Source organism: Humulus lupulus, chromosome 8 (genome assembly GCF_963169125.1).
Source record: "Humulus lupulus chromosome 8, drHumLupu1.1, whole genome shotgun sequence".
In the NCBI taxonomy this organism is placed as follows: domain Eukaryota; kingdom Viridiplantae; phylum Streptophyta; class Magnoliopsida; order Rosales; family Cannabaceae; genus Humulus; species Humulus lupulus.
The window spans coordinates 182,027,236-182,054,205 of NC_084800.1; the positions used below are offsets into that span (position 1 = coordinate 182,027,236).

General features: G+C 37.0%; 3 protein-coding genes across 3 annotated transcripts; 2 read left to right on the plus strand and 1 right to left on the minus strand.

Moving 5' to 3' along the window:
* The first annotated feature begins 2,397 nt into the window (after positions 1 to 2,397).
* On the plus strand, positions 2,398 to 3,198 carry LOC133796313 (probable transcription factor At1g61730). The gene has a single exon (XM_062233783.1). The coding sequence runs from the start codon at positions 2,398 to 2,400 to the stop codon at positions 3,196 to 3,198; it is 801 nt and encodes a 266-aa protein (XP_062089767.1).
* Positions 3,199 to 4,612: 1,414 nt separating this feature from the next.
* On the plus strand, positions 4,613 to 6,281 carry LOC133796314 (uncharacterized). Its single transcript, XM_062233785.1, has 5 exons — positions 4,613 to 4,678; positions 5,062 to 5,142; positions 5,296 to 5,478; positions 5,566 to 6,021; positions 6,108 to 6,281. Exons 1-5 carry the CDS (start codon positions 4,613 to 4,615, stop codon positions 6,279 to 6,281), a joined length of 960 nt encoding a protein of 319 aa, XP_062089769.1.
* A 7,228-nt stretch (positions 6,282 to 13,509) lies between these two features.
* Positions 13,510 to 15,654, minus strand: LOC133798760 (probable NADH dehydrogenase [ubiquinone] 1 alpha subcomplex subunit 12). Its single transcript, XM_062237230.1, has 5 exons — positions 15,507 to 15,654; positions 14,899 to 14,925; positions 14,349 to 14,437; positions 13,999 to 14,108; positions 13,510 to 13,912 (listed from the first exon to the last, which is right to left on the minus strand). Exons 1-5 carry the CDS (start codon positions 15,593 to 15,595, stop codon positions 13,760 to 13,762), a joined length of 468 nt encoding a protein of 155 aa, XP_062093214.1. The 5' UTR covers positions 15,596 to 15,654; the 3' UTR covers positions 13,510 to 13,759.
* Positions 15,655 to 26,970: the final 11,316 nt, after the last annotated feature.

A 26,970-nucleotide genomic window follows, 5' to 3' on the forward strand; every position in this document is an offset into this window, starting at 1 on the left:
GTTCATGAAGAAGCATCTTGAAGCCCATACTCTAAGGCGATTTCCTGCAACAAGTGTGCCCTAGCCTAAAAGGGGCTGTCACCCTCCTTCCCACGCACCCCATAAAACCCCTGCATGTGGCTACAGTAAAAAATTTTACCTAAGCTACAATGGCATGTTTTCAAAATGAACAGGGTCAGAAAACTTACAGTATATGGCTGGGTGGTAAACGAGAGTGTTGCGTTGGTAGGAGCCTCGTCGGTGCGGTAGCTTCCAAAGCTTTGGAGGAACTCGTGCGCCTAAGCTTCTTAAACAAGGAAAATGGTGGCAGTAGAGTCGAGGGTTTCGTTCTTCTGAAAGTCGGAGAAGGAAGAAGGAGAGAAATTTGGGAAAGTTTTGAATGAAGGGGTGGCCCGTGCGTGGGGTGCCCACCCCCTTTTATATAAGGGAAGGATCACGTGAAGAAGGCTCTTGGATGGCCCTAGTGAGGGATCCGAGGCCTCCCACTCGAAATATGAAACGACGGCTGGACAATAGGCTAGGCCATTAAATGCGGTTCTCGTAAAACGTACCGTCGCCACCCACGACGTTCCACGTGTCAGGCGCCTGCACAAGGAATGGAATGTGAAGGGTTGTGGGGAAGTCTAAAAGCCCCTACTATGGTCTTCTATATATGACGTCATATACCACGAGCAGGAGCTTGGGGGGCAGATGTACGCCTTGGTTTTCCCACGGGCTGATTAGAAGGTCGAGCCTCGGACTAATCATGGTTTAGTCCGAGGACTCCCCCAAGCCGGAGATCCTATTCCCAGATCGTACCTTCTCAAAGGCTCGCCAAGGTCCCCCAAGGCTGGAGGAGGGCGTCAGAGGGCCTGAAGGCTGAAGGTCGGTTCAAGGAAGAAGCTCGTGGTACGAGCTGGCCATGGATCTCTGACCCTTTATAAAGTCAATACACGCAAGATAAACGTGTATATATCTGACATCACGTGTCCGATATCCCCCTGGCTTCTCGGACACGCAGCAGGAACGTGCGCATTCAGACACCCACGGCTGGGTTGGGCCGCGCGGCCCATTATCTCCTTACATACTGATTAGACTACACTTATGTGTCAGGTTTAGGAATTAATCATAAATGTCACAGAGTTGATATGACTAATAGTAAGGTCACGAGATGACCTCCCTACCAACTTCCAGGTGCCTTCTCCTATAAATATGGGGACCCTGGGAGTTGATAAGGGTTGGAAAAAATAGTCTCGAAAGAGCCATATACTTTGCAAGCCAAAGACCCAGAATATATGAATAACATTGACTAGTGGAGTAGAAGGATTTTAACCTTTGAACCACTTAAAAAACGTGTCTTAAGTCACCTAGTTCTCTCTCTAAGTTCATATCTGTGACGGTTCTACTTTCAGTACTAATCCATTTCTCTTCTTCTCTTAATTACCTGTTAGCGAAGAACCGCGTCAACAAACATTTATTAGGAGTTTTTGGACGCCACAATAAGTAACATGCTAAATATGTCGATCACAAATTTTTGAAATTATTTACATTATTGGCACTAAAAAACAACTAAACAAATATTCATAAGTACTTATTTCATACTGCAATAATTCCATCTAATTATTTAAAAGTTTCCAAACAAAGATTGGTCTCATTTTCTAAACAATATGTAAACCATTCTAAAAATGTAAACCAAAATGGTTGAAAACCAAAAAAATTAAGATAATGATGAGTTTGGAAATTCTTATGTACAATTGTCTTAATTACCAGCTATCAAGCAAGCAAGCAATCAATGGATAATGCCTCCAACTCCACGAAACCAAAAGTGATGTAGCTGCTTGATTTTTTTGCTATATTACCACTTTCAATCGAATTGTAACAAACACAAAATCATGCCCAAATCATAATTTAAGAATGGATTATCTTTAAACAATATCCTCATTTAATAGTTAGGTCTGAAAATAACTATTCTTATTTATATACCAATAATAATATATTAATGATAAAAGTTATATTAAATTGACAAAACATAATTATAAAATATCTTCTATTCCTTCAAATTGGTAATAGTCAACAACACAGTTATAATAAATTTAAGGAAACTACCGACATTGGTGAGAAGAAGGAAAAAAAAACAGAGATCTCACAGAAATTTATAATTTATTTTTTAAAAGCATTGAAAAATTATTATTACAAAAAATATTAATAATTCTTTCATTATCTTTCTTTGTTTCCTTTTAATGACAATTGCACAAAATGATTCGGATATTGATTATATTACATATATATTTTTTCTTTTTGGGTAAGACAGTCTAATTAAATTAATTCTCTTAATTGGTCTGTATATATTATATTTATTGTTCTATATAAAAATACATATTGGAATGAAGTGTACAGCTAAAGCATGATTGAGGCAATATGAAATCTTTTTATGTTGATGAAAAGACATATTGTGATGATTTTGATGAATACTACTCTAAATATTATGAGTCTGATTCAGAAACGGACATAGGCTCAGATTCAACTTACAACATCGGTCCAGAAAAGGCTACGGCGAATTCGAGTGGGAGCAAGCGCAGTCGGAATAGTAAGAGATCCGAAGAAAGTAATAGCAAGAATAAGAAGAAGAAGAACAATAATAGAAGATGGAGCGATGAGGATGAAATAACCCTCTTACAAGGCTTCATTGACTACTCCAAACAAGAAAATAACAGCATTGATATTGGTGGCTTCTTCCTTTTCATTCGAAAATCTTTCATCACCTCTATTCCAGGCCTGACCAAGAAGCAGTTGAGTGACAAGCTTCGTCGTCTCAAGAAAAAATTCAAAGACAACCAACCCAATTATCATCTTCAACCTCCTGCCACTCATCATGATCGCAAGGTGTTTGATCTCTCCAACATTATTTGGGGTCGTGATGACAAAAAAGATATGGCGATGAACGACTCGGATCAAGGCAAAGTTGACGATGATGATGACGATGGAGTAGTAGTCTCTGATGATTATGACGTTGTTATTCTATTGCCAGAATCACTCGACGATTATCTTTGTGACCATGGCGTGCGTTTAGATTGGCTTGAAGACGAGGATGTCAAGAAATTGGAGAAAAGTTGGAAAAAGGTTAAGGAGTATGAGCACAAATATGTTATCAGAAAATCAACTTTGGATATTACCATGAATCGTTTGAAACTTCAACTAACTAAACTAGTTGATGATTAGCTTTAATTTTTTATTTTTAGTCTTTGGTGAACTTTGTAATCTACTTTTATCATCATCATTATCTACTCATCATATTAATAATAAAAATTTCTGTCATTGTTAATATACTTTCTTATAGAAGGCTCTCCGTACATCATATAATAATGAGATTTTTTCTTAAATACTTTTTTTTTTTACTTTTCAACCCTTATTAAATTTTTTTTTTTAAAATAAGCAATCAAATTTTCAAAAATAAAATTTTTTAAATTTTATAATTACGAAAATACGATTTATAGAAAAAACAACTTAAAAAAAATCTAAAAACAACGTAAAAATATAAAAAATAAATTTAAAAACAACTTGAAAACAATAAAAAAATATTTGACCGTAAAAATATAATATTTTAGCAAAAATTAATATTTTATGTAATTTTTCTTATAATATGTACTTATTATATGAACTTTGCCCATATAACTTTTATACATATAAAATGAATAAATTAATGTAAAATTGCTTAGTTGGAATGAAAAAAAAATCTATAATTAATTTTATTATTATTATTTTTTGTAAGAATAATTTATCAAGAAAAGAAGAAAACATGGCAGACCGTTTATTTAGATTTCGGAAAAAGAAGGACAATCTTGAAAAAATATTCTCCTACCTGGAGAGCAACCACAGGCGTATAAAAAAAATAGTATTACAAGTAAATTGCTCGACAATAACTAAAAAATTATTTGTTTTTCAAAAAAAAAATTCAAAATATTTACGAAAATTTATATATATATAAATGAAACAAGCATTATTTTCCTTTAAAAAAATGATGATTATTATTATTATTCATGATTCAAAAGTTTGTAAAATTACACGAATATTATCCAGTATTAATTATACAGATTGGCATATATCTTATATTGGGTAATTAAGTAAATTACCTAAAATGTTTGTGCAAATTCTAATGATGGATATCGATCGAATAATATAATTAACCGATAACAACCAAAAAAAAAAAAGAATTGCAAAAAAGTTTTATTTAAAAGCCTCGATCGTCTTATCAATGCGAATCATGATCATAATCTTTCAGTAATGGAGGAATTTATATATCGAGAGAATATAACACTAAAATAACTATTTAATAATTAATGGTTTTTTTTTTTTTGCTCAAAAAAATTAATTAATGGTTTTTTCTTCACACCATAATCTTTTTTTTACTGCAAATCACGTAAAATATTAGAACTAAAAATTTAGTATTATTTGACTAAATATAATATTTAATCATAAATCAATTTTCACTAATGTAATTTCACAAATATTACCTTGTGTAAATGACATAAATATCCTTCAATAATTATAATTATAAATCCTAGTTGCCTCCTCTCAACCTATTATAAGTATAAACATTCAAAGTCTGACAAAAAAAAAACTTTAAGAAAAAGCAATGGAGAAACAAAATATGAATATGAATAAGGATGTGGAAGATGCCAGTACTTTTAATTCTCACGAGGTAGTATTTTTTTTGTTTTTGTATTTTATTACATAGAATTTTTTTAAAAATATATGATATTTAAGAAGTGAGAGCAAGATGTTGTATTATGTTGTTTTGATTGAATTTTATTGTTGAAATTGTTTATGATAATTTTTAGTTAAATTTTTTATTTTTTTGGCAAGGTAAAATAAATCAATCAAAAAAGATGATATGCAATATTTTTGTTGAAGGATACATCCTCCTGGTTCTATATAATATATATATTATATATATATTAACTTATAAAGTGGTGTAAATCGTTTGGTTTGTTAGGAACAATAGATTTTGTATGTGCCCCAACCTTTCGTTTTAGGTCTCATGACTACAATGCAATATTTTTTTTTTTTTTTTTCTTATGGTAGGATACAAATTTTACTCAAGACAAAAATTTCGTTAAAGAAAAAGAGGTGATTGATCTCACAAATGAGTTTACAGCTGAACAAGTAAGATATTTATAATTTTTAAAGAATTATGTTTAATTAAATATATTGTATGATTGCTTTTATTTAATATTTTTATTGTTTATATTTAAATTTTAAAAAATAATGGGTTAGTTATAGTTGTTAAAACTTTTTGTTTCGTGTGGTATTGGTAAGAAGCCAAGAATTACATTGGGTTGCGAGAGAAGAAGAAATTATAAAATCCAATCAAGGAAAAAAGATGACAATAACTCAAGACGTACAAGTATAAGAAAGTATGGGTGTCCTTTCCGATTCAAAGGAAAGAAATTGACTGCAAATAAGATTGCTACGTCAGAGAAGAGGAGACTTAGAGAAAAGGTCAAAGTCTATTATAAACACTTAGTATATTTTTTTTTTAGTATATTTCATTATTTTAATATTTGATGATTAAATTACTTTGATCAGGTACATGCATCTAGTTCATGCTTAGATGCATTTCCAAAAGGATTACAGCCATATATTAAGCTTGTAAAGAATGTCATTGGTGATGGTAATTGTGGATTTAGAGCTATAGCTGATCTGATAGGAATAATTGATGAAGATGGATGGACCAAAGTTCGAAAGGATTTGTTAAATGAGATAGAATCTCATTTGGAGCATTATAGAGAATTATATGGAGTCCATGGAAGAATAGATGAGTTAATTCACGCACTGTCATTTTTTGATGTACGTGCCCCAAGAGAACGATGGATGACAATGCCAGATATGGGGCATATAATAGCATCTTGCTACAATGTCGTTTTATTTCATTTATCGAAAAATCAAAGCCTTACCTTTTTACCTTTAAGATCGATGCCACTGCCTCTACTCTCTCGCAAACATATAGCCATTGGGTTTGTTAATGGTGATCATTATGTCAAGGTATTTTTTTTTTTTTTTAAAATTATAATACCAAAAATAATTTAATGGGTACTTTTTTTTTGAGAAAGTGATTAATATTGTTATAGGTATATTTATCACAAGATCACCCAGTTCCACCAATAGCAGGCAATTGGTGCAGACATCATCTCCCTATAGCCAATGGATGGGAAAGTGAATACCTTTCAAAAATCCAGCAATTTAACGAAATAGTAGGTTCGACTTCGGCAACTAGAGAAATAATCGAAATTGATTGTGAGTGATATATAGTGAATCATTTTTTTTTTAATTTTCATAACTATATATTTTTAATTATTGTAATAGTGTCCATGGAAGATAAGACAAACTGAACTTTGTTTTTTTCATAATTGATGTTGTTTATTAAGTGCTATATATATTTCTTCTCTTTCATACACTGCATATTTTATTAAGTGCTAATTATGGTTTTAACATCAGAAGCTGCAGACATTATTTATACTTACGGTTCCTCTGTCACTCAAATATTTCATGTTAAGAGTAGTACATATCATATAATGAAATACATGTAGTGTAGCCAACCATGCCATATTGCATTCTTTCCTGTGTCTCCTCATGATCAGAAGCTATATTTTGCACCAACAAAGTAAGGAAACGAAAGAAGTGAAAATCTTCAAGGAAGGAAGCAGCACTAAGTAACATAAAATTCCCAATTTGATGTATGTATAATGGTTAGTACGTAGGGTACAAAGATTATAGAGTCAACAATCATCCTAAATCTCAAGAAAAATTACGAAAGAAAGAGAACTGACAACAAGTCTCTGAGCTGTGCTGCCTGAGGAAGTTGCCGACGACGCCGGCAGATCTTGGCTGAGTATCATATATAACATAACATAGTATAGTTGAGGACCAATAAAGCACAAAAATTGACCAACTGATTAAGCATCTTCACAATTAGTGTAGCTAGTAATAAGATGAATGAATAATTTTGGCAAAATGGTTGGCCTCATCAGTGCCTTCAATCAATCGGCTTACTTAAGGATTTTTATGGGAAACCAGAGAAGATTTGGAATAAATTGTTTTGAATATTCTCAGCTCAAATTGGAATGCATTGCTTTATATAGGGGAATTATATAGAAAAAGGTAGAAAGCTGTCATAACAGAAAAAGGAAAAAAGAATATTCTAACAATAAAAAGAAATATTATACAGCAATGATTAAAACCCCAACGCCTTGGAAATCAAGGCAAGAGCTGATGACAACAAGGCAAGATGCAGGACCACTGCTTTGGATTCCAAAAATGCTGATGTGTAATAATGACCTGAATGATTTCATTTCTTTTCATCCCCTCTCAAACGCAGGGGAGATGGCATCACTCCAAGTTTGCTGACTAAGAACTGAAATCTTGAATGTGACAACCTTTTGTTAAACAATCAGCGATTTGGTCATGAGAAGGTATATATCTGACTTCAAGTTGCTTGCTTTCAATCTTGTCCCTAATGAAATGCACATCAACCTCTATATGCTTCGTACGAGCATGGAAAACAGGGTTTGATGCAAGCGCACTTGCACCAAGATTATCACACCAAGTCACTGCAGTGGAAATAGGAAAATTAAACTCTTTGAGAAGAGATTCTATCCACGAAATCTCAGCTGCCACATGAGCAAGTGCTCGATATTCAGATTCGGTGCTTGATCTCGATACTACAGCCTGTTTCTTCGACGACCAAGACACTAGAGTATTACCGAGATACACGCAATACCCTGCTATAGATTTGCGATCATCTGGACAGCAAGCCCAGTCCGCATCTGAATATCCGGTGATGTTCAATCTTCCATCATAACTGATATGTAGACCTTGGTCCATGGTGCCTTTCAAGTATCTCATTACACGCTTTGCACCTCTCCAGTGTGTTGTGGTTGGCGCCTTTAAGAACTGGCTGAGTTTGTTAACAGTGTATGATATATCAGGTCTAGTATGGCAAAGATATTGTAATCCTCCAATAATACTCCTATACTCTGTAGAATTTTTTAGAAGCTCTCCATCACTTATGGACATCTGTTTTCCTGCAGTGACTGGTGTGGGGCAAGGTTTGAGGTGTTGAAACTGTGTTCTCTTTAGAAAGTCTTCAATGTACTTTGTTTGTGTAAGATAGAGGCCGGTGTCATCACGAAACACCTCTATGCCCAAGAAGTAATGTAAGGGACCCAGATCTTTAAGAGAAAATTTTGAATTCAGTTCTGCTATGAAGCTTTTCATTTTGCTGTTGTCATTTCCTGTTACAATGATATCGTCCACATATATTAGCACCATTAAGATTGTCTTCTCTGTCTTGTGAAAGAAAAGAGAAGTGTCAGCCTTTGAATTTACAAACTTCCAATTCAGCAGTGTTTCCTTTAATTTATCGAACCATGCCCTTGGGGCTTGTTTTAACCCGTAGAGTGATTTGTTCAGCTTACAGACAAAGTTTTCTTTTCCTTTCTCTATGAAGCCTTCAGGTTGTGTCAAGAAAACATCCTCCTCTAATGTTCCATTTAGAAATGCATTATTTATGTCCAATTGTCTAATGTCCCAGCCACGAGATACTGCTATAGACAATATAATTCTGAATGTTGAGGCTTTTATCACTGGGCTGAAAGTCTCCTTGAAATCAACACATGGCCTTTGATGAAAGCCTTTTGCAACTAGTCGAGCCTTGAACCTTTGGAAAGAGCCATCAACATTTATTTTTCCCGAAACACCCACTTATTGCCAATTAAGTTTTGATCTGCTGCTGGTGGAACAAGCTCCCAAGTTTTATTCCTTTTTAAGGCTTCCATTTCAGTGCCCATAGCATTTGACCAACCCTTGTGAGCACGAGCTTCAGCAACACAACTCGGCTCTTTAGAGACACGATTCCAATTCGCTGTGCCAACAAACACACGAGGCTTGAAGATACCGGCCTTTCCTCGAGTGATCATAGGATGAGTGACTGGTGGTTGTGATGGAGGACCTGCAGAGACAGTAGGACCTGTGGAGTCTTGTCCATCAGGTGAGTCAATTTCAAAAATAATTGGACTAAGAGGAGTGGTATCATCAGATGCAGTTCCCCTCTCAAAACCTGAGGCTGAACCAGGGGTACCAACTAAGTCAGGGAATGTAGAAGAGTGAATAGAATTTACCTCTGTACTTGCAGTGTGGTGAAGAGGGGATGATACTTCAAGAGAGCGTGATGAATTTGCAGCAGGAGATGAGGTTGAGAAGGTCCTATTGTGAAAAGATTGGAGAAGAGGAGAGGGAAGAACAGACCATGTAGAGTTTTGAACAATAACAGACTTTTCAGGTTGAAAATTATTAAGAAATCCTTGTTTAAAGGGGAACTCTAACTCATTGAAGACCACATTTCGAGAAATGTAAATTCTGCCAATGGGACTTAAGCACTTATAGCCTTTGTGAGAATCACTATAGCCAAGATTGACACACTTGGTTGAATGAAATTGAAATTTATGTGTTTGATATGGTCTAAGACATGGAAAGCATGCTACTCCAAAGGTTTTTAAAAACATGTAATCTGGTGCTTTTGAGAACCGAACTTGACAAGGGGATTTGTTGTTAAGAATTGGAGTTGGAAGTCTATTAATTAAATAGACTGTTGTTTGAAAGGCATCCCACCAATATTTTAGTGGCATATTGGCTTGAACCAAGAGTGTAAGGCCCATTTCAACTATATGGCGGTGTTTTCTCTCAGCTCTTCCATTTTGAGCTGAGGTGTGTGGGCAAGAGTGTTGAAACTCAATGCCATTTGCTTGGACAATATTGGTAAAAGGTTGATACTCACCTCCTCCATTAGATCTAATGCATTTTATTTTTCTTTCAAATTGTGTTTTAACTAAGGCTTTGAATTGAGTAAAGGCATTACATGCATTAGCCTTTGTTCTTAAGGGATAAATCCATGTAAATCGGGTTGAGTCATCAACAAAGTGAATATAAAAGTTGTAACTGTTATTTGAAAGAATGGGAGAGGGTCCCCACAAATCAGTGAGTATTAGATCTAGAGGTTTTTCAACTTTGTTTTTGGAAGATTTAAAAGGAAGAGAGTGAGATGTGCCATATTGACATGCATCACAGAAATTATGCATTTCATTCTTTGAAACTTTAACATGACAGGAATTTAAAATTTGATTTAAGACTCTTGATGATGGGTGGCCTAACCTCCTATGCCAAACATCAATTTTGGAATGTAGAAACTTATCAGTTTTGAACTGATTTACATTGGAATTAGACACAGCAGCTAAACCAGAAAACACAATAGGGTGAGCATTCTTAGACTTTGATGAATCGAGAGAAAGAGAGGCTGACTTTGGTTGTGAGGTTTTGAGTTGATAAAGTCCATCTTTAAGCATCCCTTAAAGTAGCACCTTCCTTGTTACCTTGTCCTTCACCAAACAACAGTCAGAATGAAATTCTATTAATACATTATTGTCAGAGGTAAGCTTAAAGACACTCAATAAATTTTTGGTGATATCTGGTACTAGCAGCATTTCATTCAGTAGTAAAGTTTTTCTCAGTTTCAGTTTTTAAAATGTCATTACCAATATGAGAGATAGAGAGCTTGTTACCATCACCAATTGTGACTCTCCCATTACCACCATATTCATGTTTCTGGTTCATAGAGGAAGGATCTGAGGTGATGTGATTGCTGGCACCACTATCTGCATACCAAGCTTCATTGTCCAGGATCTCAGGTGTTGCCACAAGTGCTATGTGAGCTTGCTTGTTGTGGCTTGTTGAGTTGGGATCAGATCCCAGGTAGCTATCATCATAGCGATTATAGCACACAGCAGCACTGTGACCAAACTTCCCACAGACTTGACAAGTGGGCCTTGAGTTGCTATTGTTCCTTCCTCTACCACGAAATCTGCCTCCTCCTCCTCGATTTGCATGTCTGCCACCATTGTTGTGATGAGGTGTGTAGGATCCTCTGCCTCGACCACCTCAATTTTGTCTGTGAGCAAGATTAGCCTGTGGATCCAACACTCCACCAGATGTTTTTCCTGATGGTCCAAAACCCTGAAGCCTTTCAACTTTGCTGTCAAAACTGAGCAGCAGTTCAGTAAGGTCTTGCCATGTTGTTTTAGCCCTTGCCTCAATCTGCAACACAATAGGCAAGTAGCTAACATCGAGTCCAGAGAGGACATTAGAAATGAGTTGTGATTCTAGATATGGCTCTCCAGCAAGAGCTAAAGAATCAAACCAGTTTTTCTTTTGTTTTAGATACTCAATCAACGGAGTACTGCCTTTTCAAGTTGTTTGGATGAGAGGTCTGGTGTCATCCATTTTAGCTCTTGAATGAGCACCATAAAGATGCTCCAATGCACTCCATAAACCAGCAGCCATTGCAGAACCCATCACCTCTGTAGCTATTAATTCTGTCATTGAGCTATATAACCACCCCATTAGCAATTGGTCATTGATGATCCAATTTTCAAAGTCAGAATTAACAAGTCCACTCGAGCCAGGAGAGAATTCATCAGTGCCGATACCTGCAGAGAGAAATTCAGGTGGACAAACATTAGTTCCATTTAGGAAACCGTCTAGCCTATGACCTCTTACAATAGTAGAGACCATAGTCTTCCACAGACTATAATTATTTCTGTCTAATTTTAGGGAGAAAGGATGATTGAGGGTGCTGAAATGATGAGGGATAGGTGTTTGGAGCTGAGAGCTGCTAGATCTAGTAGCAGTGACATTTGAGGCAGCTGCTGGAGTAGCAGCAGGAGGGGCTGCAGAGTTTGATTCTTCTGTGCTAGGAGTCTGCTGGTCAGTCGACATGGATGGCTCTGATACCAAGAGAAGATTTGGAATAAATTGTTTTGAATATTCTCAGCTCAAATTGACATGAGTAAATGCATTGCTTTATATAGGGGAATTACATAGAAAAGGTAGAAACCTTTACAGCTGTCATAACAAAAAAAGGAAAAAGGAATATTCTAACAATAAAAGGAAATATTATACAGCAATGATTACAATCCCAACGGCTTGGAAATCAAGGCAAGAGCTGATGACAACAAGGCAAGATGCAGGACCACTGCTTTGGATTCCAAAAATGCTGATGTGTAATAATGACCTGTATGATTTCATTTCTTTTCAAAACCCTAGGAGAAAGGTGATGACTTTGAGGTTGTCTTCATTCCTAGCAACAGTGACAATTATGACGAGGAGGGATTCTCAAAAGCTTTTGAAAAAATGTCATTCGCTGATAAAAGTAGTAGCGAAATTTTTCTGGGGTTCTTTGACTTGCGTGTCTATCCAATTCTGACCATATTTGGGGTTGATGGAAATGAATTGTACAGGGATGCTTACACAGTCATCCAAGAACTTGGCTTCTAAGCTTACCCATTTACACCAGAAAAGATCCTTACATAAGTTTGATGAGATTGAAAACGCAAAAGAAGAATCCCAAACTTTAGAGTCTCTCCTGCATCATAAATGAAATGATGGTGAAGAGGGTTTTGTTTTGGAAGGCCATGTTTACCATGGAGCATAAGGGTGTAGCTTATATAATAAAGGAGCTTATGTTGTGTAGCTTTCGTTTTAGTCAAAATATATATGTAACGTACACAAACAAGCAACGACAGATGTAATGGTGGATTCCAAATGAAATTATGGTTGATTTGATATTTTGGCTATCTACTATTTTACCAATATCCCTTGTCACCTAAGCTATTATCATTTACAGATAAAAGCTCTCGAAGAAAAACTTGTAACATCCATTAAGGTTGCTTATCAATTAATATGCTAAGTACTCCAGTTTTCACTGAAATTGAGCAAATACTAGGGATATTCCATATCACTTTACAACTAAATTATCTTCTTCTTCACAAGTATAAAGATGTTCCTTTCACCAAGAAACTTGCTCTTTGTCCAGAACTCAGTATTTGTAATTTGTAGCATGACATGTAGTATACTTACAACAAAACTTATCCTGTGGTAGTCCTAATAAAGATAATGAAACATAGTAAGATATAAGCCAATCACATCGTTTGTCATTTTTAATAGTATGTGGTGATGTTCTGTTGTAAGCTTCTCCTTCCCTAATTTCGTGGGTAGTTAGGGAAAGCAAACAAAAAGAGCTCTTCTGTCAATTTCTACACAATCCAACCAAAACCCTCCCATCGGCTTCAAGCTTTGGTGTCTTGACATTATTGATTGACATGTTCCAATGACTTGCAATTTCGAAAAAGTTGGATGGAGAAAATAAGACCAACCCAAGAAAAAAATGTCCATGGCCAAAGTTTCCTTCCAGCCATATATTTACCCCATGCTTAAAATTGTATATGCAGAAGCTTGAGTGAATAAATCAGTTCAAACACCGTGCAACACATCCACGAAATGATCTCTCTTTATTGGTCGGTAATCAAATCAAATTGGCCTTATATTATTTGTTAGTTCACAACACATTTATTTATGATAAAACATCATATCCATCTATCACAAACAATGCATACTTCTACAATTTAAAAAATAGAATACAAATGAGAAAGGTATTTATCTACTAAAATTGAGTGAAAAAATAATAATAATATGGTTGGCTTTCCTTTTGGAAGCAAATAAGGTTCAAATGCAGAAACAACAGACAGTTCCCAATGCAAAGGAGTGAATAAAAAGGCATTTATGAAAACATCAACACACGTTTACCAACTCAAGGGGGAGACCATTTATTATAGCTGGACGAGCAGCAAGTAATGTTTTTCTCAAAGCTCTTGGGGAAAAATTCTATAAAAATTTACTTGGTCGGTTGCCAAGGCTGGTACCTTGTCCAGTCTCTCTGTCCTGGATTGAGGGCATGTCCTTTGGAATGGTAAATAAACTCATCACCTTCTCCAGAGAAATTTTCCTTGTGCTCAATCCCATATCTTTTTGGTTTTAACATCAGAAGCTGCAGACATTATACCGTTCCTCTTTCACTCATATGTTTCATGTTTAAGAGTACATATAATGAAAGAAAAGGGAAGCAGGACTTGCCTCATCACCAGTATGGTCAGTTATGTAGTGTAGCCAACCATGCCATTCTGGTGGGACTTGAGAAGCATTGTAGCGACCCTTCTCTGCGTATTCCACCCACCTGTGTCTACCTGTAAAAAGAAAGTCCATCAGAAGCTATAATTTGCACCAAAAAAAGTAAGGAAATGAAAGAAATCAAAACCATCAAGGAAGGAATCAGCACAATAGTGAGAATTATTAAAAGAGAACCAAATTTAAGGATCATAATGCATTGGCCATGGTTGTTTACAATTTTACACCAAAACTACTAATGCAATTGTAGGAGGCGTCAAAAAAAAAAAGAGAGAGAGACGGAGAGAGGAAATACTAACCATATTGTGTGTTAAGATTCTCATAATACTTGTTGCCAACTTTATCAACACCCACAAGCGTTGCCCCAATATTGTGGATTTTTGTTTGCCTGCATCAATGAAACAATATTGTTGCACGCAATCCATGAGGACGTGTGTAAATATCATAATCGAAAATAAATAAATAAATCAAGAAATAAGTCACAACATAAAGAATCTCTTATTTAATTTGTCACATAATCTAATGAATGATATATTTTATCAAAGAACGATCTGTAACCAACAAAACTTACTTATAACAAGGACTTCTAGCCACAGCAGTTTATTCTAAGCTATACAGCAATAAAGACAGAGCACATAGTACAGTATTAACGTCCATGAATGCAACGCAAAATATTTTATAGTAAAAGTTTAATCTTGAAAGCTATTCTAGCTCAGAGGATCATACGGTTTACTAAAAGCAACACTAGGACAATTTTTTCCTCACAAAGTACATAAAGCTCCCAAAGAGAGACAGGAAAGCTCAGGAGTTTTCATGTATAAACGAATGAATAAAAGCATTAGTACTTACATTAGGTTCCCATCGAGAAGGGCTTTCCTGCAATAGTTGATAAGAATGGTCAGTGGGGTACAAAGAATAGAGTCAAGAATAATCCTAAACCTCAAAAACATAAAAAAAAAAAATTACGAATGATATAGTCACCTAAAAGGGTTTGACTTGTAATGCATAAATACTCAAACAACAATTTTAACAAAGAGCTTTATACCTCAGCTCCCCAATAGTCATAGAAACTAAAATTTTGTCATTGTCAACACCAAATTATTGCATTTTTCCAACATTTCTCTAAACAAAAAAAAAAAAACTCTAGCAACCCTGTAATCCAATTCCTCTTTAATTATCGATTTGGTAAGAAATACCACTGCACAATGCTAGCCACCTCTTCAATAAAAGAACCCAGTTTGATATTTTTAATGTATATTTTTTTCAGCAAAGTTCAACTTTCCTTACCATTCTGCAAATACTTGACATCATACCCATTCTTTCCTCATTCAATCAGATGTTAAAATACTTAAAGCGATGTTGTTGAGAGTTTTCTAGGTATCCAAACACATATTTTGGGGAATGAAAAGATAAATAAAAATAAAAATAAATGATAAATAAATTGAAAGAAAACTGACAAGTAGCCTTCTTCTCTGAGCTCCCTGAGGAAGTTGCCGACGCCTCTCTCCTTGATCGACCTGAATACGCTCTTCACCACCGATGCCATCTCTCTCTCTCTCTCTCTCTCTCTCTCTCCCTCTCTTCCCTTGTTTGTGTCAACCTTCTTCAAATTCTGCAAAGTTGGGCCGATCTCACCTCAGGCTCATAACATAATCTACTTCAGGCCCAAGCCCAAAAATCATGTTCATGAAAGACTTTTCAAAAGTACTTATTTCTTTTTTAATTTTACATTTTCATCAAAGTTGTATAAGCCAACATTTATTATAAAAATAGGAAAGGTTAAAATATGTTGTAAAACTATTACGAAATAAAGTATAAGGAAATAAATAGACAGAGTAATACTAAGAGATGTAAAAAGAGAGTGAAACTATTTTATATTATTTCTATGGAGCTTGAACCCTATTTATAGAGACAAATATGATATTGGAAAATCAAGTATTAGAAATACAATCAAGAATTAATATCGATATTTAACTTTGGGTAACCTGTTAATTCTCCATTATTATGATATTTGACTATGGGAATTCTCCATTATTATGGGCATCCATATATATATAATATTTATAACACTCCTCTTTGGATGGTGTTCATTAGTCGGTTAGGTCGAGTTGTAACATATTTTAATCAACCCAATGTTAAAATCGGGTTATAAAAATCCAACTCTAACCCATTCAATTAAGAAAAAAAAAAAGTTTAACTCGTCCAATGTTTTAGACGGCTTGGTCAGGTTAACCCGCACAAACCAATATTAAGTTTTTTTTTTAAAAATGTTCAAATAATAATTAGATTAAACAAACTAAAAGTATAGTATACATCTTTCAAACTTAGACATATTGTTATAAATTGAAACATTAAAACATTATTCTAAATTCATTGTTAAAAATTTTAAAACAATATATAATATTACATATAATATATGTAATAATATGCGTAGTATATGTATGTATAAATGAAAAAAAAAAAAAAAGCTCTTAATTGTTTATTCGGGTTATTTGGGTGGGTTTGTATAATTCTCAAGCCACCCAATATAATAATTTGGCGGTTTGAATTTTTGTCAGGTTATTCAGGTTGTATTGTAATGCCCTACTTCATTAGAGTCGTTACTAAGTGAGTTTTAAACGTGCAATTAACTCGCTAATCGATGTTTTAGGTTAAAAATGTAGCTAAACTGTAATAAAAGTCATATAATTTGAAAATGTAATCCTTCATTGAAATTACAAAGTGTTATACATTTGGGATCCCAAAATTACTGTTTAGAAATATTTACAGCTAAAAAATATGATTAAAGTCGACTAAACGACAAAATCTAGATTGAGACACAACATCTCCCAAACTACCCTTGACCGTGGCAGCCAGGCAGGCCAAACATGTACACGTCGCTCCACACTCTCCGTACTCATAGTTGGTCGACATTTCCCTTGCCCTTACCTGCACCATAGAGCACCCGTGAGCCGAAGCCCAGCAAGAAAAATCAACACAAACAAACAACATATGCATAACTATCAATTAGCATACAACAAGGCAACCAACAGGCTAAACACATACCAGACATGTCATTCCAGGCGCTTAACCAGGCCCTGGATTCGCGGTCTACACTGTGAGGATGTCTCAAGCATTCGAGAAGGGTCTCACCCTAGCGACTTGCACTCTGCATGCTTATCGCTACTCCCAGCCTTTGTCGTACCCGACCTCGCACTCCATGTGCTTAACGCCGTTCCCGGCCCTAGCTGTACTCGGCTTCCTGCCGTTCTCGGCCTTCGCCGTTCATTCACAGATATGCAACACATAGCATATATTCAACAAATACATAAACAAATACACACATAAACAATAGGGCTACACCCTGCAACATAATCATATATGGTCATGCCCTGCAATACAAACTATAGGGTCACGCCCTGCTCTACGGATACAACAATTTTCTTACCTGTGTCCCAAGCTTCCCGAGCACTGGTATCTTGAGCACAATCCCCTAGTCCGAGCCTCGTTGAAAACCTAGTCACATTGTATCAACAACACCCATCCATCAAGTTATAATCCATTAAATAACTTTGGAACATAATTCTAGTCTCCGGGACCTTGAATTCTATCAATCCAGATGATAAAATCCATCCTGAGCCTTAACTTTTGGATTCCTAAGCCTAAAACCTTCTCGGGGTCCAAAATCCCCCTAAGTGTCGTGGCCCGCCTCAACCAGAGGCTCAGCTTCCCCTTTTTGCAGACGCGCGCCGCGGCCCAACCAAGGGGTGTCGCGACCCGCCCTTCATCCTAGCCTCCCTTCTGTTCTAGAGGGTCGCGGCTCACAAGAACAATGTCGCGGCCCGACTCTTTGAACCTAGAAAATTCCCCCATTTTCACAACCAAAACCTAGCCAATTAAACCCAAAATCAATCCCACAACTCAATTTAATCATCACAGTAGCTCTAGAATAATCCTAGCAACAAAACCTAACAAAAAGCTAGCTTAAAACCTTATCAAATCCCAAATTCATTCTTCAACTTCAAAGACTCAAGAAAGCTAAAACTCAACAAAGAACTACATAATTTAATGGCTAAAATCACAATTCAAAGCTTACCTTAACCTCTGTTTGAATCCACAAGTTAAAGCTGAGCTAATCCTCAAGTCTAGAGCTCCAATTCCTTGCTTAAGCTTCAATGTTTCCCTTGGTAAAGTTTAGAGAAAACAAGAGGGAGAGAGAAGAAGACAGGGTCGGTTTAGGAAAATTCTAATTGTTTCTCTGCTTTGTCTTACTTAGCCTAAGTCACTTAAGTTACTTCCAAGGCTCGGGGTACCAAAAACGTCATCGAGGGCAAAATAGTAAATTTCCCCAACATTCCTTCCTAAACGCTCTAACTTCAAATATATCTCCAAATATTTATTTTCATAACCTAATAACCCCAATAAAATGTCTAATGCCCAGAATACCCCTTGTCTCGCCCCGAGTCGGGTATCGGGTCCCGTTGTGACTTCCTAGCTAAACCGCTCCCTAGGACTGTCTCGGATCGTGCATCACAAATATATCACCACTCACACGTGGTAAAGATCACAATATTCACAATATTGCATTTATACCCTAAACGGGCTAAAATTACAAACATGCCCCTAATAACCAAATGGGGCCCACATGCATATTTAATTCACCTAAGCATACATTTCTAATCACATACTCATCAAATTCACATATTAATATAATAAATCACTTATTGCCCTCCAGGCACGCTAATCAAGGCCCCAAGCCTTATTAGCAGAATTGGGATGCTACATACATTTTTTGTCGGTTTTTTCGATTTGGTTTGGGTAGTTTATTTGGGTTGGGCAGTTTGCAAAAATTTTTGCACAGTCCTATTTGGATGTCCATAAAAACTGTCTCATTAAAAACCTTACTAGAAAAACCAAGTGGGACAAAAACTCGGTCAAGGGAAAAAATGTAGTGTGCATTTACTCCCCCTAATTTTGACGTTCTTGAAGATCTTTGAAATAGTGCATTCCGATCTTAAGTACCATCTTCTAGAATGTTGATGTTGGTAATGACTTTATGAATAAGTCTGCACAAGTATCACTTGATCGAACTTGATGAACATCAATATCACCACTATTTTGAAGATCACATGTGAAGAAGAACTTCAGTGAAATATATTTATATCTATCTCCTTTAATGTCGTATTATCATTTTAGATGAGCAATGCATGCATCATTATCTTCATAGAGAATTGTTGGTACTTCTTTATCGGTTGATAATCCACATGTTCCTCAAATATGTAGTGTCATCGGTCTCAATCACACATTCTCCACTTGCTTCTTGAATTGCAAGTGTAACGCCCTGGTTAGCCAAGACTGTCACATTGTATATGTTAAATAGTGCTTGACTCGCTAAATGAGTCATTAGGCCATAAACGTGCATCTAAATGTGATTAACGGTCCATGGTTAAAAATTTCGGTAAAAATAATGAATATTTCATTAAATTGTTAAGTTGCATGGGACCCCACAATAAACATTTACAAAGTTGTTTACATTTCCAAAAAGTTCATTACAACTCAAAAGTTACAACCTGCTGACCTAAGCGGCAAAAATAGGGTTTAACCTTAGTTCCTCTGAGAAACCTTGGCCGTGGTGGTCAAGCGGCCGCATATGTACACATCGCCACCTAAGCTCTCCAACTCATGGTTGGTCCAGCTTTCCTTTCCCCTTACCTGCACCACATAGCACCCGTGAGCTAAGGCCCAGCAAGAAAACTTAAACATGCTCATAAGTAGTTAATGATACATTACCGAACCATAATAAACATGCACAGCGGTAATAACCCTACTCATGCATGCATACCATTCATATAAATGACTACAATGTCATAAGGGGCCAGATGCCTTAATTTAATGATTAACTGAATCATATCGGGTCCCGTTGCCCAATTTACATGATTAATAAATCACACTGAGCTCAACGCCCTAGGATCTAGGACTAATAAGTCACCCCGGGGCCCATTGCCCTATCCTCTGAATAACCAGCCTTGGAGCTGGCCCAGTGTACTTGGCGCTTTTGCTTTCCACGACCTTTGGGTCGGACAAGTTGTAACGACCCTAAAATTCGCTAATGAGGCTTAAGGGCTTTGATTAGTGTGCCGGGAGGGCATAATTGGGTTAAATGTGATTTGAATGATTTTATTGATTTAAATGCATAATTATATGATTAATAGTGCTTGTATGATTATATTGATGTTAATGTGATATATATATGGTATTTGTGAGAACCACATTATTATGTGGGTAGGTTTGCAGAGCACGACTCGAGGTGATCCTAGGGCTAGATAGTGGGAAAAGTCACAACGGGGCTTAGCAGTTGACTTTGGATAAGTCAGGGGTATTTTAGACTATCGGGTTATGAAAATAAATATATGGAGATATATTTGAGGTTAGGAAGTCTAGGTGGGAATATTGGGGAATTTTACTGTTTTTCCCTCGGGGATGGTCCTGCCACCCCGAGCCTCGGGATTGACTTAACGGGATAAGGGTAAACTGAATTAAAGGAAAACAGTAGAACAAAAATAAGACCGGATCTTTTCTCAGCCTTTTCTTTGTCTTTTCTCTCAAGGGAAACACTGAAAATTTTAGAGGAATTCAACTGGAATTCAGTGGATTGAAGGAGTGATTTAAAGGCTTAGCTCAAGAATCATCCAGGAAATTTAATCAGTACTAAGGTAAGCATTGAATTCCTCTCTTTTTGGTTAGAAATTCTAAGTTATGGTTGAGTAGTGAGATAGTTGTGGTTTTGATGTTAAGGGCAGAATTAGGGTGGAAAAGCTTGGGAATTGACTTGGATTTTCCTTAGAGAAGTGGTTCAGCAGAAGAGGTAAGCTCTAATTCATGATTTAAAGGTTTCAATCTGAGTTTGCATGGTTGGCTTTAGTGTTTGAAGTTCTTGAGTTTCAGAAATTGAAGTTGGGATTTTCATGAGTTTTAGGTTGAGTTTTCAGTTGAATTATGTTGTTTAAGTCATTCTATAAGTGTTGGAATTAATTGATTTTGAATTAGGAAGCTTTGGGATGATTTTGGGTAAGGTTTAGGTGTTGAAAATGGTGGAATTTCTGGGCACGAAGGGAAGGGTCGCGGCTCTGTTCTTGAGCGCTGCGGCCCTAGGATGCAAAGGAGTGAGGGAGGCTCAACCAGGGGTAAGCACCGCGGCACCCAAAGCAAGGGCCGCGGTGCGTGTCTTCTTCTAGGGATGCCTTAGGTTCTGTTTTAGGGCAGGGCCACGGCTAAGCTTCAAGGGCCGCAGCCCTTAGGTGCACACTTGAACATTTGGGGATTTTAGGCACGGGAATGTGGTCTAGGGTGCTCGGGATCGATTTCCCCACCGTGCTTGGTGGAATTCAATGTCCCGTAAGCTAGTGTTGTATCTAAAAACCCTTATCTGAATATTAATGGAACCCTATATCTTGGTTGTGACTAGGTGTTGAGGCTAGGGCTCGGGAACGGATCGTGCTTGAGAAGCATTGCTCGTAATCAGTAACCGCAAAGATCAAAGGTAAGAGAACTGCACCTGGTTGTATATCTGTAATGGGACTAAGGGTTCCCTATTGTGTATGCTTGAAAGGATGGTATTATGCCATGCAAGCTAATTAGAGAACCAACGGCCTAAGGGTGCCAAGGGTTACACTAGTGCACAGGGCGCGGCTTGGCCACTGGTAGCCGAGGACAGCTTAATGTGCACTGAGCTCGGTTTAAGCGGGCCGGAGTCAGTGGGGTAAACAGAGGGTGCAACCTACGTTGTCGGCCCTGATTATTATGTGACTTGAATGTTATAAGTGATTGATTGCATTCTTGAATCTGAATATATGTTGATTGGTTAATGTGGATTATTTGGTGAAAGATCATGCTTAGTGAATTTACTATTTGTTATTATTGTTTGTGTTGCACATTGTGTTTTCTTGCTGGGCCTTGGCTCACGGGTGCTACGTGGTGTAGGTAAAGGCAAGGGCAAGCTTGATCAGCCCTGACTTGGAGAGCTCTGCGAGCTGAATGTACATGACCAGCTGCTCAGCCGCCACGGTTGAGGTTTAGGCAGGGACGCGAGACCCAGAGATCTTCATTTTGCCTTAGTATGGCTGACAATTGTCTATATTTTGGAGAGTCTGTAATCCAACTTTTATACTCTGTTTCTTTTGGGATCCCATGTATATAACTGTTAAATTTTATAAAATGTAACTTTGGAGACCAAAACCTTTTTAACCCTAGCTCATACATGTTTAGTGACACGTTTTTAAATTAATGACTTGATTAGCAAGTCTTACTCCTTTATAAGTACACAGTGTAACGGTCTTGGCTATCCAGGGCGTTACACAAGCGTATAATGTGCTCCTGATTAGATCTAATCATATTGACCAGTGCTCAGTGCGCTATTTCCGCCCTTGACTCATAAGTCAATGTTTTTTGGCCAGCGCTCAGCGGTATTACCATCCTTGACTGATAAGTCAATGCTTTTCGACCAACGCTCAGCATTATTATCTTCAAAAGCTCTCTAGATCTCATGTGTTGATTACATCTAGGGAGTCACATAAATCAACCTTTTGAATCCTACGTGCCCACACACGTCCTTGTGTGTTTGAGGATTGGCCTGGAAGATCAGGGTGTGAGATCTCAGAACACTAGATAGGAAGATCGTTGATTTATACAAAAAGACTCAAGGACACTTGATAGGCTACAAGAGGTAATCCCTGATCTATTTGTATGTGATTTAATATTTATATATGTATGTGATCCTGGCTTGTATTAATATTTATTAAAATGAGTCCATATATTCCGTTGCGTACCTTTGATTTTATCATTTAATACCAACAATTGGTACCAGAGCAGTATATACATATTTATTTATTAAATACTTTGTGGGTTTCTTGCATTTGTTATATGTATGTTGATATATATATTTAATGGATGGATATGTTTTTTAATGTATGGTTGAATGATGGATCGTTAATTATATGGTGCTAATGGGTTAGGAATTTTATTGTTTTTCTAGATCTTGTGTAAGCCAGAGAAGGCATAGGATTTTTTGTAAATTTATTTGAGAAATATGTATTTTAAAATCTGTACACAAAGAAAATTGGAGGGACCCAAGCCACCAGCCACCATGGCAGCAGCCCGAGCCCCTCGGCCACAAGGCTGAGCCGCACACACTAGCCGAAGGTACCCCCTGCGCGCGCGTGCGAGCTGTTGAGTTTTATGCCCTTATAAAACCATGTCGGACATGTAACATGATTTCATATTGTCAATAAAAGTAGTAGAAATCATTTAGTTTGACAACCGTGTTGCTTGCTTGTTTTATTACATGATTATTGAAATAATACAAACATTTATAAAATCCTGAACATATGGATAGTTATAATTATAGTGACTAGGTCATAGTGGATTATAGTTGTAATTATATGTTCAAAAGAACGAGTCCTAAGATTAGATCAGTGCATTGGATTTTCACTGATTAGGCAATCTACGATATGATCTACTTACACATTCGGGAAGTGATGTCTTGTCTAAGGCATTGACCAAGTAGATAAGATCAGATGTATTTGGTTACATTGGACTAGGACCGATATTGATTATTGATTGATAAATAAGTATCGTTGTTATCGAATCTAATCAATGTGACCATATATTAAGTCGATCTTAATTTTGAGTGATAATATTCTGGTAATTATATTATTTAAATATTTTGACTTGTTCGTTACCAGCTTACCCTACGGTCTAGTCCATACTTACATCTTGGAGATTTAGTAGTGTAATTGAGTAGGAGTATTATTCATAGATATGAATTCTATAACTTCTGTATGAGAAGTGAAAAGATGATTTCCTTAATTGCTTTGTTCAAAAGGTTAAATGATTGAGATCTCATTTGTAACGCCCTAAACTCCAGGGACCGTTACGGTGTGCATTTTGAACAGTGCTAAACTCGCTAACCGAATCATTTGTCCATAATTGTGTAACTAAGTATGATTAGCGATTTAGGATTAAAAATTTCGGTTAAGATATAACGTTTCACTAAAACGTTTAATGTATACATTGGGATCCCAAAAATATAATCTAAAGGTTCATTACAAGAAAATATTTACAACTAGCCGATCTAAGCGGCAAAACAGGGTTTAACCCTAGTTCCTCTTTCAAACCTTGGCCGTGGCGGTCGAGCAGCCGCATATGTACACATCGTCACCTAAGCTCTCCAACTCAAGGATGGTTCAGCTTTCTTTTGCCTTTACCTACACCACACAGCACCCGTGAGCCAAAGCCCAGCAAGAAAACTCAATATGCTCATGAACAGTAATATCATGTCACAAAATCATATATTGCATGCCTAGCAATTATAACCCTATTCAATAGTGATGGGGAAACCCCTGATCAGGAATCCTGCCCTTCTGATTGGATGACTATCAAGTCAATCCTAATCAGATGAGTGATTTAACACTGGTGGTTCCGTTAACCATAATGAGTGACTGACAAGCAAGTCACCACGGGGCTCAGCACCCACAACCATGCGAATGATGATCATTATAATCATACAGAACTTATAGCCCTGAACAGATGAGTAAATATCACTTTGAGGTTCTATTGAACCATAATGAGTGACTGACGAGCAAGTCACTAGGGGAATCAGTACCCACAGCCATGTGACGAAGCAGTCACCTGGGCTTTCTGGCCATGGATCTAATCAGATGAGTGACTAACGAACAAGTCACTACGGGGCTCGGCACCCACAGCCATATGACAAAGCAGTCTCCTAGGCTCAACACCCATAGCCATGTGACTAAACAGTCACTGGGGTTCTCTGGCCCTAGCTCTAAGTGACTAGCCATAGGCTAGACAAGCGCTTTTAGTTTTCATCGAACTTGAGGTCGGTCTGGCATTAATGCTCATTTAAGTCATTCAATGCAGATGTTGATTAGATCTAATCTTTGTCGGCTTGTGTTAAACACACTAAGACCATTCTTGACTTTTTAGTCAATACCATGTGACCAGTGCTCGGTACTGTTGCCGAACTTGACAAGTGGGTCACAGCTTCACAGTTAATTCTGACACCATTGTTGTAATGCCCCAAAATTCCGAATGTGGTTTAATGGCTGGATTAGTAGGACGGGAGGGCCTTAATTGTTTTATTATGCCATTAAATGATTATATGCATGTTTATGTGAATTATATTATAATATGATGTTAAATGCATGAATGTGGGTCCACATTTGATTATTAGGGTATTTTGGTAATTTAGCCCATTGAGGGCATATTTGTGTATTTTGGTGCATATTGTGATTTATGGATGAGATCCCATTATTATGGGGATATATTCGAGCTATTCGGCATGAGACGGTCTTATGTTGCAAATTAGCAGTTTTGTCATAACAGGGTCAATTATTGGGATATTGGATAATGAGAATGTTTATTTGATGATATATTGGGAGTTAGTGAGATCAGGAGGAAATTCTGGGAGTTTTGACTATTTTTCCCCCGGGGATGTTTTTGGGACCCCGAGCATTAGGTTTTATTTGAGGTTACTTAAGCTTGAAGTAGTCTGTCAGAAGGAAACCTTACGTTAAAACACTTTCTCTCTCTCCCGTTAACCTTTGTGACTATTTGTGGCAATTTCAAAGAAATCTTGAGTTCTAGAAGTCAGAATCAAGCGAGGATCGAGGCATAGCAATCCTAGGAAAGATTAGAAGCTTCTTGACCGAAGGATTTAGCGAGAAAAAACCCAATCAAAGGTAATCTAAGCTTTAAGTTTTGAGTTTTAGAGTTTCTAAGCTTTGATTTGGATTTTGTGTGTCGATGAGTTTTTAATTTGTTTGAGCCTTGGGATTTGATTATTTTGGATCATTGGGATGTTTAGAAACTTTAATTTGAGGATTTGGAGATGTTTAAGTAAGTTTTTGGAGGGATTTAAAAGTGAGAAATCAGAGTTATGGCAGGTTCCCAGGTGGGGGCCGCGGCCCTGTTCTTGGACGCTGCGACCCAAGCTCGAAGTTGAAGATGGTGGGTTTTTTGTGTGCTGGGGGCTACGGCACTAAGTAAGGTGAGCCGTGGCGCTTGCTCCTAGTTTGGCTGGGGGTCGCGGCTCAGGGTTTTGGGGCCGCGGCTCATGAGGGTTTTTGAGGCCAAATGGGTGTTTTGATCATGGGAACTCAATCTTAGGCCTCGGGATCGTTCCTACTACCCGGATTAGTGGGATTCGATGTCCCGGAGGCTAAGTTTTGGTTCGAGAACCTTTGTTATTCATTTTATTGATGGAATCCCATATTTGGTTATGACTAGGTGACCGCTAAGGAACTAAAAGGCAGATTGTTCTCAAGGGTCGTTCTTTTGTTAATTCTCGCTCAAATTAGAGGTAAGAAAACTACACCCCATATGTGACATGCATGGTTATTCATGAGGCATGTTGAATGTTTAAACGTGGACGTGGATTGAATATTGAATGCTTAGAAAATCTTGCTCACTTGTGTATGGCACTGACTGAATAGTCAGAATTGGCAATGGTGTCAGATCAACTGTGAAGTTATGTCTCATTAGTCAAGTTCGGCAGTGGTACTAGGCACTGGTCACATGGTATTGACTCATAATTCAAGAATGGCCATAGCGTGTTTAACGCAAGCCAACAAAGATTATATCTAATTGACATCTGCATTGAATGACTCAAAAGAGCGTTAATGCCAGACCGACCTCAAGTTTGATGAATACTATAAGCGCTTGACTAGCAAAAGGCTAGTTACTTAGAGCCACAGTGACTGTTTGGTCACATGGCTGTGGGTGCCGAGCCCCGTAGTGACTTACCCATCAGTCACTCATCTGTTTAAGCTAGTGACTTACCCATCAGTCACTCATCTGATTAGAGCTATAAGCTCCTTCATGTTAAGTAACCACAAAGTGATATTCACTTATAAGCTCTGTGTGATT

Bases quoted from the DNA above. Each gene is read 5' to 3' on its own strand.
- LOC133796313 (XM_062233783.1), top strand. From the start codon at position 2,398: ATGAAATCTTTTTATGTTGATGAAAAGACATATTGTGATGATTTTGAT.
- LOC133796314 (XM_062233785.1), top strand. From the start codon at position 4,613: ATGGAGAAACAAAATATGAATATGAATAAGGATGTGGAAGATGCCAGT. The intron at 5,143-5,295 runs GTAAGATATTTA...GGTATTGGTAAG, and splicing joins ATGAGTTTACAGCTGAACAA to AAGCCAAGAATTACATTGGG. The intron at 6,022-6,107 runs GTATTTTTTTTT...ATATTGTTATAG, and splicing joins ATGGTGATCATTATGTCAAG to GTATATTTATCACAAGATCA.
- LOC133798760 (XM_062237230.1), bottom strand. From the start codon at position 15,595: ATGGCATCGGTGGTGAAGAGCGTATTCAGGTCGATCAAGGAGAGAGGC. The intron at 14,438-14,898 runs GTAAGTACTAAT...TCATTGATGCAG, and splicing joins CTTCTCGATGGGAACCTAAT to GCAAACAAAAATCCACAATA. The intron at 14,109-14,348 runs GTTAGTATTTCC...TTCTTTTTACAG, and splicing joins GAATCTTAACACACAATATG to GTAGACACAGGTGGGTGGAA.